General features: G+C 44.0%; 1 protein-coding gene across 4 annotated transcripts in view; it reads left to right on the top strand.

Annotated features, from left to right (window-relative positions):
* LOC119176292 (DDB1- and CUL4-associated factor 11) overlaps positions 1–16,799 on the top strand; it is an 86,310-nt gene extending 69,511 nt beyond the window's left edge. For all 4 annotated transcript variants that reach the window (XM_037427500.2, XM_037427501.2, XM_037427502.2 and 1 more), the window contains exon 17: positions 16,467–16,799. In XM_037427500.2, the coding sequence (XP_037283397.1) occupies positions 16,467–16,556 (90 nt within the window). In that variant the 3' untranslated portion in view covers positions 16,557–16,799. The remainder of the gene's footprint in view (positions 1–16,466) is intronic.
* The last annotated feature ends 1,945 nt before the right edge of the window (positions 16,800–18,744 follow it).

An 18,744-nucleotide genomic window follows, 5' to 3' on the forward strand; every position in this document is an offset into this window, starting at 1 on the left:
ACACAATACAATCAGCCACACTTGAAACAACGGACACAGACAACAATACGCACCACAATGCAGTCGCATGCATTGAACTACCAAGACACTAAAAGACTAAAGAGATAGAAAACCTATTCAGTCCAAAGTTCTTGGAACAAAAGTCTAGATGATACTTTTCCGAAAATCACTCTCAAAGTCCAGCGTTGTTGTCGTTTCGCTGCCCCGAAGTTTCTCTTCCAGGAAACCTCGCGTCTTCAATTGGCCACTCTCCAAGCTTCAAACTTCTTCGCCGGAAACACGTCGGCTTCACACACGCAGCTGTTGCCACGCGTCTTCGCTCGATAGCGGTAGACACACGCTCTTGCCTGTAGCTCGAGCCTTCACCCCTCAGGTGGAAATCCTCTTCTTCTCCTGCTTTGTCCCTACGGACAAAACCTTCGCCGACTACACGGCGGAATCCCTACGCGGTCTGGCGCTAACTTCTGTCTTCTCCTGCTTTCCCATCTCTGCTGCTCGGTTAAATACCTTCCGCGCGAGATTCCAGAAAGTTCTCATCATTTCGTCGGCGCGACACGCAGCGAAGGCCGGGGAGAGGGCGAGACGGTTCGAAGGCCGTCCGCGACGCATGACGCAACCCGGCATCACCCCGCCTTTTTCCATCTAGAATTTTCCCGGGCTTGCTCGGCCGCCGATGTGGGGTGAGGAGGTTCGTCGGCGAACCTACGCTTCCGAAAGGGGAGAAGGACGCGCGCCCGGGGAGTCTGTGGATGCTTGTTTTCTTTTTTTTTTTTATCATTGACCTCTCGGCGCTTCGTCGCGAGAATTTGGCGGCGCGCCCGTTTTTGAGCGCCCGTTTTTGAGCGCTCGTTTTGTGACAACGTCCCTAAACCATCATATGAATATGAGAGACGTTATAGTGAAAGGCTCCGGAAATTTCAACCACCTGGCGTTCTTTAATGTGCACCCAAATATGAGCACACAGGCCTACAGTATTTTCGCCTCTATTGAAAATGCAGCCATCAAAAAGCTGATATATATGTATATATATACACATATATATATATATATATATATCCCATGACGAGTGAGGTATGTTGTTAGCCCCCCACTCGCGAAAGAATTGGTACGCCACTGTTCACAGTGATTTCTGCGATTTAGGCTCTGCAGCTCATGACATACATTTTAACCTGCTTGTAACAAACCTCCATATAGCGAATTCTCGATATAACGGCATTTCTTTATTCCTCGCCGTTAATTTATAGAAGCACATGTATTTGCGACCTCTATGTAACAAAGTAATAGCAGGAAACAACGTTGATATAGCAAATTTTCGCCACGAACCATCTAAGAATTTCGCCCCTTATTTAGTCTTTTGGTACGAGCATCTTTTACGGTTGCCCCGATGATGAGCAAGCACTTGTTATTGCACACAGGTGTGTGTGAGGCAGGAAGGCGGGCCTGCCATTCTTGCAGCCGCAGGTGCATGCGTGAATGTGCCCACCCTCTCTCCAAACCAAATGGAAAAAAAACTACTTTTGCATTGTTAGTTCCACACTTCTAGTTAGTGTCACATGTGGGGCCGCGCATCATATAAAAGGCGCTTTACCGAATAGTTTTTTGCGGTATACATGTCGTTCGCTCTTCATTTCCGACGCCGTGCGCGTGTGCATGGTTTGTGTTCATGGTGTGGCCTCCGACGACGTTCAGCTTTGCTTTTCTTTTTCTTTTTTGTCACCACGAAGGAGATGTCAGATTAGTCGCTGATAGAAACTCTGAAACCATGGACAAAGAGAGAATTCTTTATTGAAAAGCAGAGAATTAGGCTGGCATATATAAATCGCTGACTTCCTACCCTGTGTGGGGAAGTGGATCGGGGATCAAAAGCACAGGTATGGAGAGAGAGAGAGAGAGATAAAATATAATTAAAAATAAAGAAAAAAGGCCACTTCTTTGACCATTGAATGAGGACGCGTGTTAATAGTTTTTCCGTGGTGTCAAGCTACATCTAGAGTTTGTCTAGCTGACCGATGCTGTCCAAGTACGCGAAGATAAGTTTTGTAGCACGTCTCTGTAGCGTAGGGCAGGCTAAAGGTCTCAATACACAGTCAAGGGAGAAAGTTCTCTCGGTTATTGAATGCATGCAATGCTCATAAAGCGCACACTCATCAACATATGCGCTACACTCTAACAAGATATGTTCCATATTTTCGATGGAGCCACAGTTGTTGCAGTACGGACTCGCTAACTGACCGAAGTGGTACTGTAAGCTGTTAACATATGCTCTACTATCTAACAAGTTATGTTCCATATTTTCGATCGAGCCACAGTTGTTGCAGTACGGACTCGCTAACTGACCGAAGTGGTACTGTAAGCTGTTAACATAGGCACTGTTTAGATGAAGTCGATGGTATAGCGTTTCCAGATGTCGAGGAATTCCGAATGAGTCTTATTCTGAGATAAGAGTCGATTGAGTGAAGGAAGGCATAATGATGTGTTGGAAGATTCCAGTGTCTCTTATTTTCTTCAAACACAAGTCTTTTAGCTATCTGAGAAGCATCTGATTTCGTGAAATAAGTTCATTTGTAATTGTAGTGTCGAAGACCTTTGCATGCTGCTTCATCTGCTTTTTCATTGGCAAGAATGCCACAATGAGCCGGTATCTACTGATGTGCGATATAGTTCTCTACGGTAATAGCCAGGTGATGTAATGCCATGTCGAATGAAACGGGGTGAGAATTTGTTTTCGTTAGGAGGTTGAACAATATTTGTAGTGCTCGCTTGGAGTCTGTGAAAATTACCCATCGGTCCGGCGTTTGGCACAACATGTAAAGGACATCTTCTTTGATGCCATGAAGTTCTGCTGCCGCCGAGGATGTCATTCACTGCTGCAGTCGATAGGATAGCGTTTGTCTTGTAGAAGTGATATTAAGTCCATAAGTGGAAGTCTCCTGAGTGGTTGAGGCATCGGCGTAAATATGTGAGTGCTGAGCATAATTATCAGCAAAGAGCAGGAGAACAGTCGGCAACAGCACAGTCTGTGACATTCGTGTCTTTGCCCCATTGATGCCAGGTAAAACTTGTTTTATAGTTAGAGGTAAAAGCGTCGCAGAAAGGAAATGTTACAGGCATTAATTTCTGTGGCTGACTAATAGGGGGAAGTTGAAGCATTTGCTCAGCTTGGCCGAATGCAGAATTGCTGTGGGTTAGATGAACTCTGTACAAGAAATGCTTTTCACCTTGTATGTCCAAGATAAGTACGCATGGTTTCTTGGGTAGCGATGACATCCAGCGGGAGACATCCTGCTCCCGCTACAGTTCCCGATGCTGGAGAGCTCTTCAGGAGCCCTAGACATATTCGTAGCCAGGTGTTGCGTGCTGCTTCCAGAATTCTTTTATTTGCTGGGGATAACCGGTGAAGCATCGGTAGACAATAGCGTAATGTTCCTTCAATATATGCTTTCTCAAACAGTATCATTGAGTGGCATCTACATCCCCATTGTGTTCCGACCATGAAGTTGAAGAGTTGAGTTGCTGCTACTATTCTAGTTCGAGGTTTCTTCACCTGCAGAGACCAGGAAATATTTCTGTCGATGAGGATTCCCCGAAATTTTTGAGACCGTACATAGGTCAGCGGGCGTCCACCGAGGAGGAGTGGATATTTGCTCATTCTTTTTCTCGTGAAAGCAGTGGCTGTACTTCTTTCTGGTGAAAGTTGCATGCCTCGGAGCGCTAAATACATGGAAAGGTTCTGTAAAGCTCTTTGAAGTTGCTGTTTGGTGATATAATGTGAACTTGCGCTCCAGATACAGATGTCATTGGCGTATATCGTCATGTGAACTCCTCGAGGCAATGTCCTTGTTATGTGTATCAGGGTAAGGTTGAAAAGGAGCGGGCTCAGCCCGGCACTATAGGGTACACCCTCCTCTACGGTATAGAACTGTGTGGGACCGTTTGGAGTGCTCATTTATATTCTTTGCTTTTTTAGATACTTCTCAATTTATTTGTACAGCTTCCCTCCTAGGCCAAGATTATCCATGGCTGCGAGAATAGAGTCGAAAGCTGCCTTGATGTCAAGGAGTATGGCTATCGGAATTCGATCAGCGAAGAGGTTCTCTTCAAGAGAAGAGACAAGTGCGATGACATTGTCGATAGCCAACGTGCCTTGGCGGAACCGATTCATTTCTTGGGGAAATTTGTTAAAACTTTCTAGGAACCATGTCAGTCATTTGTGATTCATTCGTTCCATGAGCTTGCCAATGCAACTCAGTAGGGGACAGGCCAGAAAGAGATGTAGTAGCTTGTTGGCTGTTTACCAGGTTTCGAAATGCGCACTATTCTCGCCAGCTTCCACTCAGCAGGGACCACACCAGACATCCACGAGGAATTGTAATATTCTAGAATTCGTAGGCGGGACACGTGTGGCAGCTTTGCAATGGCTTCATAGGTTACTTTGTTATGACCGGGTGATGTGCGCCTGTTTTGACTCACTGATAACATTGTTCAGTTCCTCAATTGTAAAAGGTATGTCTAGGGCTGGCACTGCCACCCGCGAGTTGCCAGGCTCATTATCTGCAGATGAAGTCCAAGGTGTTGAAGTTGTGGATAGTAGTGCGCAGTATCCTTTCTGTTGATAGTAGTGCGCTGTACCTTGCGAGAGCTCTTTGAGGGATTTTTGTTTGTGCAGGGAGAGTGTGGCAAAAGGGTGAAGCTGTTGGAGTGGCATGCGCATGCCTCTGAAAACCCACCACATTTTGGACACAGGTTGGCGAACATCTAATGTTGAGCAAAAGTCGCACCGCATTTGCCAGCTACGTTTATCCAGGTAGCGCCAAATATGACGCTGTGTTGGTCGGCAGGCTCGAAGGTCTTCCAGACACTTTGTGCGAAAAACTTTCCTTTCATCTTCCCTGCAAATAGCTCACAGTCTTACACACTTCTCACCATTTGACGGAAATCTGTCATTTTTAGTAGGAACGTGTGTACATTCTTTTAGGCAATGAGCTATCATAGGGAGCAATTCATTATCCTTGGTAGCAGCAGTAATTCCCTTGCCTGCAGCTACTTTATACGCATTCAAATCTGTAGATGTCGTGATGGCTGTTGATGTTATGGGGTCTCGAAGTGGCGAGTGCCACACTCTCGGAGCACGGACACAGTAGACGGGGTCAGACCGAACCAAAACAACACACATTTATTCAACTACCTTTAGGCCGATGATATCTTCAGCCGAATTAATATACATCAATTGTGCTCAACATTCTAAAACAACTTGACGTATAATTACGCCACACTCAACAACATGACAAATACAAGAACACACCCAAGGCGGTGTCGCCAACGCTTGACTTACCACAAGCGCCCACCGCAGACGGCCCGCTGTACCGCCTACGGCAGACCCACCTCTAGAGACAACCATTCGCGGCAATCGCCACCCATCAAAGAGAACCGCTCATATCTCGGGCGCCGCCACCCAGGCCTGCCTCGAGGCGTCACTGTCAGCATTATGCACTATCCATAATGATGATAGTGGCGATAACCAATGTTCGTGGGCACAACGCCACCTACCGCTTTATAGTTGTGAACCTGAAATGTGTCCTATGCGCGAGACATGGGCACCTTGAGGCTCAAACCGCTTTGCAGGGGGTGTCAGCACCCCCACAGTGTCACATACTCACCAGCAGCTGATATTATGATTGGGTAGGGATTACTCCCATGTGTTTCCGAATCGGTGCATCAGTCAAAGTTGCGAGCAACTGAACTTGTTACGAAGGTCACGTCGATTCTGCTAGTAGTCGTAGTGCCTCATAGGTCGGTGAGGCTGTCATCAATTAGAGGTTGAATTGAATGTTTTGAAAGCAGCTTTGCAAGCTTAGCTCCTCGAGCACAAGTGCATGAGCTGCCTCAAATTTCATTGTGGGCATTGAAGCCTCCACAAATGATTTGTGGGGAAAGTGCCCTCAAAATCAAGTTTTCAAGCCTTGAAGCATCGAAAGGCCTGCCTGGTTCCAGGTATACTCTGACGAGAGTGTATTCTTGTGTACCTGTTATTGTTATGGCACACACATATTCATTGTCATAGTGGGGCAGGATGCCTATCGCGGAAGCTGGAATGTCTATGTGAAAGCTGATGAGTAGTCTGCGGAGACCGTCAGGTCACTTTGAGTGATGAAAATAGTATCGGTTCATTCTAATAGGTTGATGCGAGATACAGAAATGACGACAAAAGGGAATCGATATTCTCGCACCAGTCGCCCAAAGTCTGAGAGCTTCGAGTGAAGGCCGCGAGCATTCCACTGGAATATGGTGCATGTGCGAAAGATTCCGTGGATGGTCAGTTCACGTGAGGATGCCGTTGGGGGAAGCCATGATTACAACTGTGAAGAAGTATGTCCCTGCGGAGCGTTAGACGTCGACACCAACGGCTTCATTGTATGAATTGCTTCTACCTCTGAAAGACTCCTTGACGAAGGGTTTGCTTGTGCGGACAAGGCCTTTGAGAGGTGTCAAAAACATTGGAATAAGTATGCATGCAAAATCTTGGTCTGCGTTTTCGTGTTGCTGCCTTATCATTGTGATAACAGCAGATCTTCAGAGGACGACTCATCACGCACTTTCATTTTGCGCCCCGGAGCGAGATCGCAGGACTGTCGCCTTTGCGATTAGCTCTGGCAACAACACAACAGCGCGTTGAATGTAATGGATTGAATGCCATAACAACAAATTGTAATGTTATACGGGTGATTCCACGAGAGATCGACACGGGTCAAAAAGTTGATATTTTAGATTTCATTGAGTATTCTATATTTCATGCACCTCTCACCAGGTAGCCCGAAAGTCAACTTAGTTTTATGATTAACGGCATAACTTACGAGAAAAAAAAATATCAAACTTAACCAACACGGAGGCACCTATTTCATCACCTGTCATTTTCGAAAATTGCAGATGCTATAAAAAGACAACTATTTTTGTTTCAAGGAAGATATTTTTTACCTGAAATGCATGTCTAATGAAAAGAATTCATATGGTTTCAAGTTTGTAGACCTTAAGAAAATAGCTTTTAAAAATGTCTAATCTTGCGACAGTTTAAAATAAGTTATATATTCCCCCCCTTTTTTTTCTCCGAAAGTAATGCAAGCAGCGTTTTCAAACTTGACACCTTTTAAGGATATAGTGTGTTCATTAGGTACATAAATTATTGCTGCCGTAGGGCAAATGTCAATTTTTATATATTGCCTCAAAGTTCTCATATTGGCAAACATGTACTCCACTGAAATTTGAATAATAAAAAAAACCCCATGTTCGATTATTCCTAAAATCTCGTAAATAGTCAGCCGAAGGCCATCATGCAGTAATATAGAAAAACATGTTGCGTTATATTGTTTTTAGCGACAATATTCGTAGTACAAATCAGAGCTTTTCGAGAATGCTCTCATAAGTTGAGAAATCTAGAAATCGGAACGGAAAAGCGGCAATGAGCTTAAAACGCGAGTAAATGTGACCGCATTTGGTGAAGAAAGGCTGTTTTAGCAGATAGTAACTATTTTGAACACGATATTCTACAGTATCTGAATTCACTTTTATACGTAGAGCACCGAGACTTCTAATATCTGGTGCCTCTCCATTACTGACACACAGATGGATCTTCTGTGATGGCCATGTGTTTGCAACACGTTGGGTAAGAGAATTGAATGTTGAATGAGTTCATAAACGATTCATAACAAATTTTTATCATTTTGGGCACGAAGACTGCCGCCGCATTAGACTGAAGAACACGCTTTAGGGCAAGTTGTCATCGGTCGTCTGCTCTACAGATGAATTGCTGTGCGCCGGATCTCGGAGGCAATGCTTTAGATCATATGGTTCAAAGTAGGGATGAAGATTACGCCTCCCGTAACTTTATCCACAAAAACATCGTGAAATTCATTTTAACGTACTATACTTCAGTTTTGCATTCGCACTGTGGATACTTGTGCACGCTGTTTTACGTCTGCTCTCATTAAAGGTGAGAGACATAGGAACAGACAACAGATAGATCACTTTCGTGCCGCTGGTTTCACGCATAGTTGCATTGCCAGTAATTTGAGCCTTAAGGAGCGAGGCGATGGCTGACCACTTCAGCCGGGATAGAGTTTTTTGTTCAGATTACCTCATGTTGCATAAAAATAAAATATCTTATCAAAGAATTTTCCGCAAGGTCGAAGACATCGGCCTGGTTGCACTCCAGAAGCTTTTGTCGAAAGGTGCCCGCCATGCACATAACAACGACCACGTCTGCCAGAACTGCTTCAGACGCCTCAGAGATATGCTGTCCTCGTCTAATGGCTTCTCAGCTGAAACAGCTGATGAGTTTTTGCCGGAAGAAGAAAAAGGCAGAAGTCAAGAGCGGTGCGTAAACGCGGCTGAAGCATTGTCACATAGGTGACTGGAGAAGCTGCATGCGCAAAATAGCAAAGTTCATGCAGAGCCAAGACAACTTAGCAGCAATTCTACAGTAACCGTGAAGTGCCACCATAACGTGTGTAACCGCCACTTTCAACCATCAGATCTAAAATGCAGTGTGTGTGCCCAGTGGTTCAAGAACTTCAAGCAAACCTAAGAAGCGTGTTCTTCGTATCAATAGCGCATGCGTTTGTTGACACTGTTGCTTAGCGATATAGAGCACCGAAAACTCCACGCGCCTATACTAAACTTGTCAGCTTACATGATATACAGATCCCGACGCTGGCGCGCAAAACACGGGATATGGTTAGCACCAAATGCGGTAAAAAGGACACGGCTGAACCCAATGGACGTCCTGGCAGCTATGGCTTACTACTCCAAAGATGAGTATAGCTGCTCTCGGCAGAGTCCCAACAAAAAAGATGTATCTGTTATCATCGAAGGAAAAAAGGAGCTTGTTTCGAAAAGGTTTATGACCCGTTCGGTGTGAGAGGCTTACCGTCTCTTTAGAGAAGCTAATCTGAACACGTCTATTGGGCTCTCAAAGTTTTATTCACTGAGGCCAAAGTGGCAGACAACTCTTTTAGATCCAATATTGCAGAACTCCTACTAAACGTTCATGTAAACAATTATGGCCGCTCCAGGGAGAAGTGCTCTTTGCACGCAGTCTCTTCGCGTTGAAAGCGCACTGATGCTTGCTGAAGCACGCGCGCCAGCGGTTGCGACCGCACCCTTAAAATGAAAGTTCACCCCCCCCCCCCCCTTCTGCACTTTTGCATGCTCGTTAAATACAGGTGCTTTCCATTCTGTTTTAGCATTGGACAGCAGTGCTAACACATGGGGAAATGTTATTGTATGTGCCCTCTAGGCAACAGAGATGGGCCAGCTCATATATCTCTGCTTCAGCAGCGCTCGTGCGCTTCTACCATTCGTAACATAGTTATGATGCGCGGGGGCATGTTATCAATCTGAAATTTTTACGAAACATGGTGGTGACAACAAAAACCCGCCGAGAGTATTTGTATATTTGCTATCAGGATAATGCAGTTTTTTTTTATTGCTGTTTAGGTTAGTTCTGCCTGCAGTTCTGGTTTTATTAAATTATGCGTTTATTTTTCGAATGTCTGTACCGAACTTGCATTAAAGAAATCCTCTTCATAATTGTTTTCTGGGAATTTGTGAATTTCGTCATATTCAGGTTTAACTGTACTAGCAACAGGTGCCTGTTTGCTGTCAGTTGCAAGAAATTCACGTAAACGATAAAGAGTGATTTGTCATTCAGCCCCACAGGGGCGCCTGCGCAAGTAGGCGTTTGGTGTGTAGCGACACCACGGACTCGAGCTAACGGGGGAGTTTCTACTCCCTCCCACGCCTAGCCGTGCGTGGCTTTGCCGTGTCCGGGGAAAAGGGGATCCTGGGGGTTGAGCCGACGCTGGGTGATTGGACCTTTAAGGCCCCCTGGCAGAGGCAACACACCCCTTTGGCCCCGGCTTCACGTAGACGGCACCCCTGGGCTGACCCACCCAGGGGAAATCGGCAGTCGCCTTTTCCTATCTCTCTCTGCCTACATCTTCGTCTTTATCTCTCACTATCTATCTGTTCTGTCTTCTACTCTCTTCTGTTTACTTCCAATTTTCCTGGCGGCAAGGGTTAACCCTGTGCAAATAGCCTACCTTGGTCTAGGTGCATTGGGTTATGGCAGTGTTGTACGGCTGACGTCTACAAGCTTTCAGCACCTGTAAACTTGCAGCGTCCCCTTGTTGGGCTCCGTGGTGGGTGGCTGCCAACGCTGCTGAACAAAAATAAGACCGGCATGCATGGCGCATTCCCTCTACTATCTGATCGTACCGGCCTAAAGCGGGTACGCACCGACGACATAAATCTCTTCAACCAGCCAACAGAAACTTTTCCCCATTTCCACGTCATTCACTGTGAAAAAACTGAAAAGCAAGCCAGGACCGTCTCTCCTTTCCTAGTTTCTAGATGTCTTACCGAAACTCTTGGCACAGGATACAAGGTAACCAAAATGGCTAGTGGAGACCTTCTCCTCGAAATCCGTGACAAAGAACAATTTAAAAAGCTAGACCGTCTCTCAGATTTCGGTGGCATACCAATAACCGTAACACCACATAGATCAATGAACACAACTCGCGGAGTGGTATCTGACATGGACTTAGTTGACTTGACTGAGACTGAACTTTTGAAGGGGAGGGAGAGCCAAAATGTCACTAATGTACAGAGAATCATCATCAGAAGAGATAATAAGGAAACACCGACAAAACACTTAATACTTACATTTGCATCCAGTAAACTACCGGAATCAATTCAAACAGGGTACACAAAGACATCTATCAGGCCGTACATACCAAACCCTCGTCGTTGCTTCCAATGCCAGAGGTATGGCCATGGCTCTAAAACCTGTCGTGGTCGCCAGACTTGTGCACAATGTGGAGTCCTAGGCTACGTGTCTGAGAACTGCAAACAACCGCCACACTGTGTAAACTGCGAAGGAAACCATGCCGCATATTCACGCTCCTGCACATACTGGAAAAAAGAAAAAGAAATAATTACGTTGAAGGTGAAGGAGAACATTACATTTAAGGAAGCACGGCGAAGAGTCGCTCCATTCTATGGACCTACATACGCTGATGCGGCGCGTCAGGGGGCACCGCCGCACCAGCCCTCGCCACCCCTCCGGCCCACGCATACCGAGCCGGTGGTTGTGGCACCTGCCCCCAAGGCGGCTGTAGCCCAGGCTACACCGCCTACTTCCAAACATAGACCGGAGACTCCAGAGTCTTTGGGTCTCAAGGCCTCCCCTCACCAGGCGAGGCCCAAAATCCGAACTAACAGCCCGCATGTGCGGGCATCCAGTGCCTCCGAGGAGGCAATGGATACGTCGGCACCCTTGGTGTCGAAAGAGCGGTGTGGCTCCTTGGAGCGCGCCAAGAAAACAAAAAAGCAAATAACAGGGCCTGGTGATGGCCCTGTTAAGTGAACTCAAACTCCCCGTCTAAACAACCACTCGCTTTTCGTACACACAGCACTATTTCACATTCACCATGAACACTCAAATTATACAATGGAACTTCAGGGGCCTTCTCAGAAACCTTGACGACATCCAAGAACTCTTACATGAACACTCGCCAAAAGTGCTGTGTGTACAAGAAACACACCTTAATTTAAAACACACAAATTTTCTTCGTAAATACGTTATTTTCCGAAAAGACCGTGTTGATGCTATGACATCATTCGGAGGTGTTGCCATCATAGTGAATCAAGGAATAGCATGCACACACTTACAACTTCAAACACCCCTTGAGGCAGTGGCTGTTCGAGCGGTTCTTTTTGATAAACTGATCACAATCTGCACTATTTACATTCCTCCTAGCTATCAGCTGCAAAAACGCGATTTACACTCTCTAATTGATGAACTTCCGGAGCCTTATGTTCTCCTTGGAGACTTTAATGCGCATAGCAGGCTATGGGGTGACTCTCGGTATGACGCGCGAGGTCGACTGATCGAACAATTCCTTCTCTCGTCGAGCGCGTGTCTCCTAAATCGAAAAGAACCAACCTATTATAATCTCGCCAATAACACCTACTCCTCCATAGACCTAAGCATAGTATCTCCATCTCTTGTGCCTCTACTCCAGTGGAAAGTCGTCAGTAATCTGTACGGAAGTGACCACTTCCCCGTAGTTTTGAGCACAACGACAGTAACTGAGTGTCCACCACGTGTTCCCAAGTGGCTCATAAACAGAGCCGACTGGGAACAGTTTCATACTATCGCTTGTCTAGGTTGGAATGACATCTGTACTTTGAACATTGATGTTGCTGTGAACTACTTCACAGCGTTTTTGATTGATGCTGCAATAAAATGCATCTCACAAACAAATGGACATCCTGGAAAACGATGTGTGCCATGGTGGAACTCTGAATGCCGAAACGCGCGCAAACAGCAAAACAGAGCTTGGAGGCTGCTTCGGAACTCACCGACAGCCGAAAATCTTGAAACCTTCAAGAAAATAAAGTCTCAAGGCAGGAGAACGCGTCAGCAAGCCAGAAAAGAAAGCTGGCAGAAGTTTTTATCAGGAGTTAATTCATACACACAGGAGGCTAAAGTCTGGAACATGGTCGGTAGGATAGCAGGAAAACAAGTACACACACTTCCACTCGTAAACACTCAGGGTGATACCTTGGAAGATCAGGCAAACTTCCTCGGTGCACACTTCGAACAGGTATCCAGCTCGTCCCACTATACTGACACTTTCCAAAAATACAGAACAAGAATAGAAAAGCAGAAACTCGAACACAAATTCACTAGATACGAGGCATATAACCAAGCTTTCAATCTAGCTGAGCTCCAAACATCTCTAAACTCCTGCAGTACTTCTGCCCCAGATTCTGACCGTGTGATGTATGAAATGTTAAAAAACCTACCAAACGAAACCCGAAAAACCTTACTTTGTTTGTACAATGCTATTTCGTCTTCTGGCACTATTCGTACCTCCTGGAAAGAGGCTATTGTTATTCCCATTTTGAAAGAGGGCAAGGACCCTTCTTTACCCTCGAGTTATAGGCCTATAATCCTTACAAGCTGCTTGTGCAAAGTCTTCGAAAAAATGATAAACTGCCGACTTGTACATTTTCTTGAAACAAATAATCTGCTCGACCCATTTCAGTGCGGGTTTCGAGAAAGTAGATCCACCACAGACCACCTTGTTCGTATCGAGGCACAGATCAGAGATGCGTTCGTCCATAAACAATATTTTCTCTCTGTGTTCCTCGATATCGAAAAAGCTTATGATACAACATGGCATTTCGGAATTCTAAGAGACCTGTCCTACCTTGGTGTGCGCGGAAGAATGTTTCATATAATTGAAAGTTACCTGTTAAACCGGACATTCCGTGTCCGTCTGGGCAGTGTGCTCTCCCAAACATTTGTCCAGGAAACAGGCGTGCCACAAGGTGGTGTGCTTAGTTGCACACTTTTTATTATTAAAATGAATTCTTTGCACTGGTCCATTCCCCGCAATACGTTCTATTGTACATATGTCGACGACGTTCAGCTTGGCTTCAAGTCGTGCAACTTGGCCATGTGTGAGGGGCAGGTTCAGCTGGGTTTAAATAAGGTCTCCAAATGGGCAGATGAAAACGGATTTCGACTTAACCCACAAAAAAGCACGTGTGTCTTGTTCTCTCGAAAGAGAGGCATGCACTCGGAACCCGACATTCAACTGAACGGGCAACAACTGTCCGTCAAAGCCGAGCATAAATTCTTAGGCTTAATCTTGGACAACAAGTTGACCTTCGTACCCCACATAAAGTATTTAAAAACAAAATGTTTAAAAGCCATGAATGTTATAAAAGTGTTGTCACGTACTACGTGGGGTAGTGACAGGAAATGCCTCATTAACCTGTATAGAAGCCTTATTCGCACCCGCTTAGATTATGGGGCCATTGTTTATCAGTCTGCGACTCAAAGTGCTTTGAAGATGCTGGATCCCGTGCACCATTCGGGCATCCGCCTTTCTACGGGTGCTTTTCGCACCAGCCCCGTAGAAAGCCCTTATGTTGAGTCAAATGAGTGGTCGCTTCATCTGCAAAGAACCTACATGTCCTTTGTATACTTCCTTAAGGTGAAAGCAGACAAGAGGCACCCCTCATACTCTACTATTAATGACTTGTCGAGCTCCATTTTTTTTCAAAACAGGCCTTCAATGAGGCAGCCCTTCTCAGTTCGCCTGAAGGGTCTAGCTGAGGACACTGGAGTGTCACTCGAACACAGTTTAATGGCTCCTGTAGCATACCCGCCACCGTGGCAGTGGCAGACTATAGATTGCGATGTGTCTTTCCTAGAAGTTACTAAACATGCGCCCATTGCCCATATTCGAACATACTTCTTGGAACTTCAACACAATTACACACGTCCTGAGTTTTTTACAGATGCCTCTAAGTCTAACTCCTCTGTGTCCTACGCTCCTGTTGGCCCTTCCTTTTCGGATGCTGGCCCTCTACATCCAGGCACAAGTATCTTCACAGCGGAAGCTTACGCGATACTTGTGGCAGCTAAACACATCAAACAATCACAAATACAAAAAGCAGTAATTTATACAGACTCCCTCAGTGTGGTAACGGCTCTGCACAGTCTTAAAAAACAAAAAAACCCTGTCCTCGTTTCACTTTACTCCATTTTATGCACACTCTACACACTCAACCGACATGTTGTTGTGTGCTGGGTGCCAGGGCACCGTGAGATTCAAGGCAACATGATGGCGGATCAGCTTGCTGCATCCGCCCACGAAAGCACCGCCATTACACCCACATCAATCCCGGCCCTTGATCTTAAGCCGTCTCTCAAACGAAAACTCGGGGACTACTGGCAGAGCAAGTGGGATACACACACACAAAACAAACTACACGTTATCAAGCCACACCTTGGCCATTGGCCACCAGTATCAAAATCACGTCTAACAGAGGTAACACTAACAAGACTCGGGATAGGACACACATACACGACACACACACATCTTTTGTCCGGTGGTGATCCACCACTGTGTGATAAATGTGGTGAGGCATTAACAGTTCTTCACGTTTTAATTCAATGTAAACATTTAGACACTCTAAGAAGACAACACTTTCCACTATCCTACCGACAACATATACCTTTACATTCTGCAATGTTCGTCGGTAGGGAACCGCTTTTTAGTCACAAATCATTATTAGCGTTGTTAAAGGAAATTCATAATTTTCATATCATATACCCGGGCATACCGTAGCACGACCTCTCTAGAGAGGTTTTTGCTGCGGTGGCTACACAGGAAAGCACTTGCCTCACGGCCCTTGGACGCAAGGGTATGAACGAGTCATGATTTTATTACTTGTATGTTTTTACCCGCCTTATTGCGAGGAATTTTATGGCCCTTATACAGCCGCTAATCACAATCATTGTCCACATTCTTTGTCCCATGTACTGGCGCTCTTTGGCCATCAAATGGCCCTTGCGCCAAAAAACACCATATATCATCATCATGATTTGTCATTCAGAAACACTTGACAGTGATTTAGGCTGCATGTTTGGCGTTAATTCTGCGAACCCAGTGAACTGTGTTTGTCTTGATGATTGCCACTGTGGTGGGGCTGACTTGCTGATGCTGGGCTACAAAAACTTTAAAATTAAGAGTAAAATATCTTATACGTGTTGTCTGGCTCTAGTAAGTGGAGAGTGTTGATAATGCACAGCAAGGAAATAAAAGATGTCTCTTTTGGGATGCCTAAAAATCGTGTCGGTATCCTTTAACGAACTGATCTGAGGAAACTTTATAGACGTGACCTTGCAACTTACTGTGTACTATAAGCAGAATACGGATATTTTCCAGGCAAACCGTGTGCTTCATTGCCTTAGATTTTGTTATACTGGAATTAGTTTATATTTTTTATGTTCACTCAAGTATGTTTCTTTTACTTGCAACGAAAAGTTGTAATCTTGTGTGTGCGCTGGTTCACGACTTCTTATGTCAGACCGAGATGTCTTATCAAAAAAATTCGAGAGTGACATGTTGTGCAGTTGTCTGTGGACCTGAAGCCTTTTTTGTCCTTCTAATTAGAATGTAAAAGGCTAATACAGTCGAACTCTTTTATAAGAGACACTGATATAAAAGACAAATGGGTATATTAGACACCAGTGTGCCAACAGTAAAATACGGCGGGCAGGAAAATGCATATGATGTCCTCTGTTTATAAGAGACATCTCATATAAAAGACAAGAATTGCTGCCCAGAGCATGCCTCTTATAAAGGGGTTAGACTGTATTTGGAAAAAGGCACCAGCATCTTCACGGAAATACCTCAAGTACCTGCTGTCATTCCCCAAAATCGTGCTGTAGTGTGACACTACAATACTATCCCGGGTACTAAGATTTCACGAGGAGAAACTGAAGGGAAAATTAATAACATCGTATATGAACACTTAGCAGCGTTGTGTGTTTTGCTATTACAAGTCTTGTAAGTTGTGGTTAGGCTAATTTCAGTGTTTGGTTTCAGTGGGATGGTTCTGTTTCCAAGTGGATTTACAGCAGTGAACCAGAAAAGCAAGAAACAAAAGAAAAGTCTGCACATGAACACCCCAAGTAACACAGGATGCTGGAGCAGCCTGCGTGTTGAAGAGCTTGTGCTGGAGAGTCATCAACATATGCCTTACTACCGTGTGCTTTTGTCAGTTTCACAGTTGCTTTTTTTGTTTCTTCTTTACTGGGACCTGATGTTTTGTATCTTTATTTGCTGTTCTCTGCAAGGTGTGGGTGTGAAGTGAATGGTTTGTTATGAAGTGTGAATGTGTAGTCACGGTAATAAACATCAACTTGGGTGAACAATGTAGTAATGACAGGGCTCGCAAGGTTTACAGCATTCCGTGGTACAACATGCAGCTGTTGTAGTTGTCTTTTTGAAGCATCACTATTTCGATCTCATCACAAATAGCTACAGTGTATGAAGAATATTTTTAGGTCTTATGTGTGTGACAAACTGCTTGTGTTACTTGCAGTCTGGAAACAAAGGTATACTGGCCTGCTGCTTAGCATATTTCCGATTGTTGCAATTGCAAAGTTTTTTTTGTTTTCAAGAGTTGAAGTTGAAATTTTATTGAAATTGAAATACAATACATGTGATACAATGCATATGATAAAAACAGGTTGGCTAAGAGATTTTAAATTCATGAGACTGTTAGTGGGACCTCCTATAAAATCATACATCAGATATATAATGCTATAGTAGACATTGGTAAATATAGAAAATATTAGTAATACAAAATATACAGGTAAACATGAATAACAATCATAACTTTTACAATATGTACAGATAAGCACAAAAAAACCTTGCTAAAGTATAATAAGTTACTCTGTATAATATAAAGCATTAGGAATTTAATAAGTCTAAATACAAGGCCTTTTTGAACATTACAGGGGATTCATTTTTGATATCCAAAGGCAAAGAATTCCACCAAAATTTTGTGGCTATTGATTGAAGAAAAATTGCTTCTTTGCATTCTACTTTTCTCACACTTGGGAGTACCTTTGTTTAAATTTAAAAAAAATTGTTAAGTGGATTGTATATTCATTTGCCACATTCACCTCGTTTCAACATAAATTTTAGTATATGCTGTTATGTATGAGCCTATTGTTTTTTTTGAGGTTATCAATGGAAAGTCATTCACCGACAGTTTTACATTGCAATTGTAGCACATGGCTCGATATTGTCTTTAGTGGGTGACATCATTGTTATTTTTTAGCATTGCAATATAGATATATAACACTGGTTTACAGCTACATCAAACGAAACTGTACTCTTCCAGACTTATGCCAACATGTCATGGCTTAAAGCTACTTTTTTTGTTCGTTTTTTTTTTTTTTCACACTCCATCATTACCGATTGCTAATAGGAAAATTAGTTGTGATCAATGAGAAAAAGCTGTCCCTATTCTTTTTTTCACATATCGCAAGAGCTTAGTAGAAAACCAGACCGGTGCCACTACTGCAGTAGCATTGGTTTTGGATTCAGATAGTCATAATTGAGTCGTGAACATAATTCACTCACTGTTATTATCTCTGAACAAAGTTGAATATTGTATTTGCGCTTCAGTGTGTTTTTGTAGTGATGTATCTGTTCTGTAGGGGACTGATCATAAATGCAAAGCAGCTGACTGACAGATTTGCTAAGTTAGCTGGGCTAAATGTATTCATTCAAGTCTGCTTCACAATGATTATAACGAGAATAGGCATTCATAATTTTATGTTGCTTATTGCATGTGGGTTTGTTACACAAACTCCTTAAGTGCAATTCATCCCAGCTGGTAGCTCCATCTCATGCGCTTTAATATTGATTGTGTATGTGCACATATTTTTTTAATTAGTTCTTGAAGGTTTTGTGTGAGAAATAAGGCTGAATGTATTGCATTATGATTTTAATGTGCATCTTCTCATTTGACTTATTTTAAGATTTGACATCTGTGGCTGTTTGATTATAATGCATTTGCTGTCATGTTCAGTGGGCCTACCTTGAAAAAAAAAAAAGAGTCCACAGAATACGTTACACTGCTTCTTAACCAAGTATTATGCATTGCAGCTTTCACAGCGCATGGCCATAGTGAAAAAAAAAATATATATGGCATTTGACACGTGCTTGATTTCATATTTTCCGAGCCATCTATGGCATTGCGTACTACTTTGGCTACACACAGTTTACGAAGCCTTGGTTCGGCTTAATCCATAGCGTGCTCTTTCTGAACCTGCTTTTTTAAAGGGACCCTGAAACTTTTCTGATGATT

This window comes from Rhipicephalus microplus, chromosome X, assembly GCF_043290135.1.
Source record: "Rhipicephalus microplus isolate Deutch F79 chromosome X, USDA_Rmic, whole genome shotgun sequence".
Classification (NCBI taxonomy): domain Eukaryota; kingdom Metazoa; phylum Arthropoda; class Arachnida; order Ixodida; family Ixodidae; genus Rhipicephalus; species Rhipicephalus microplus.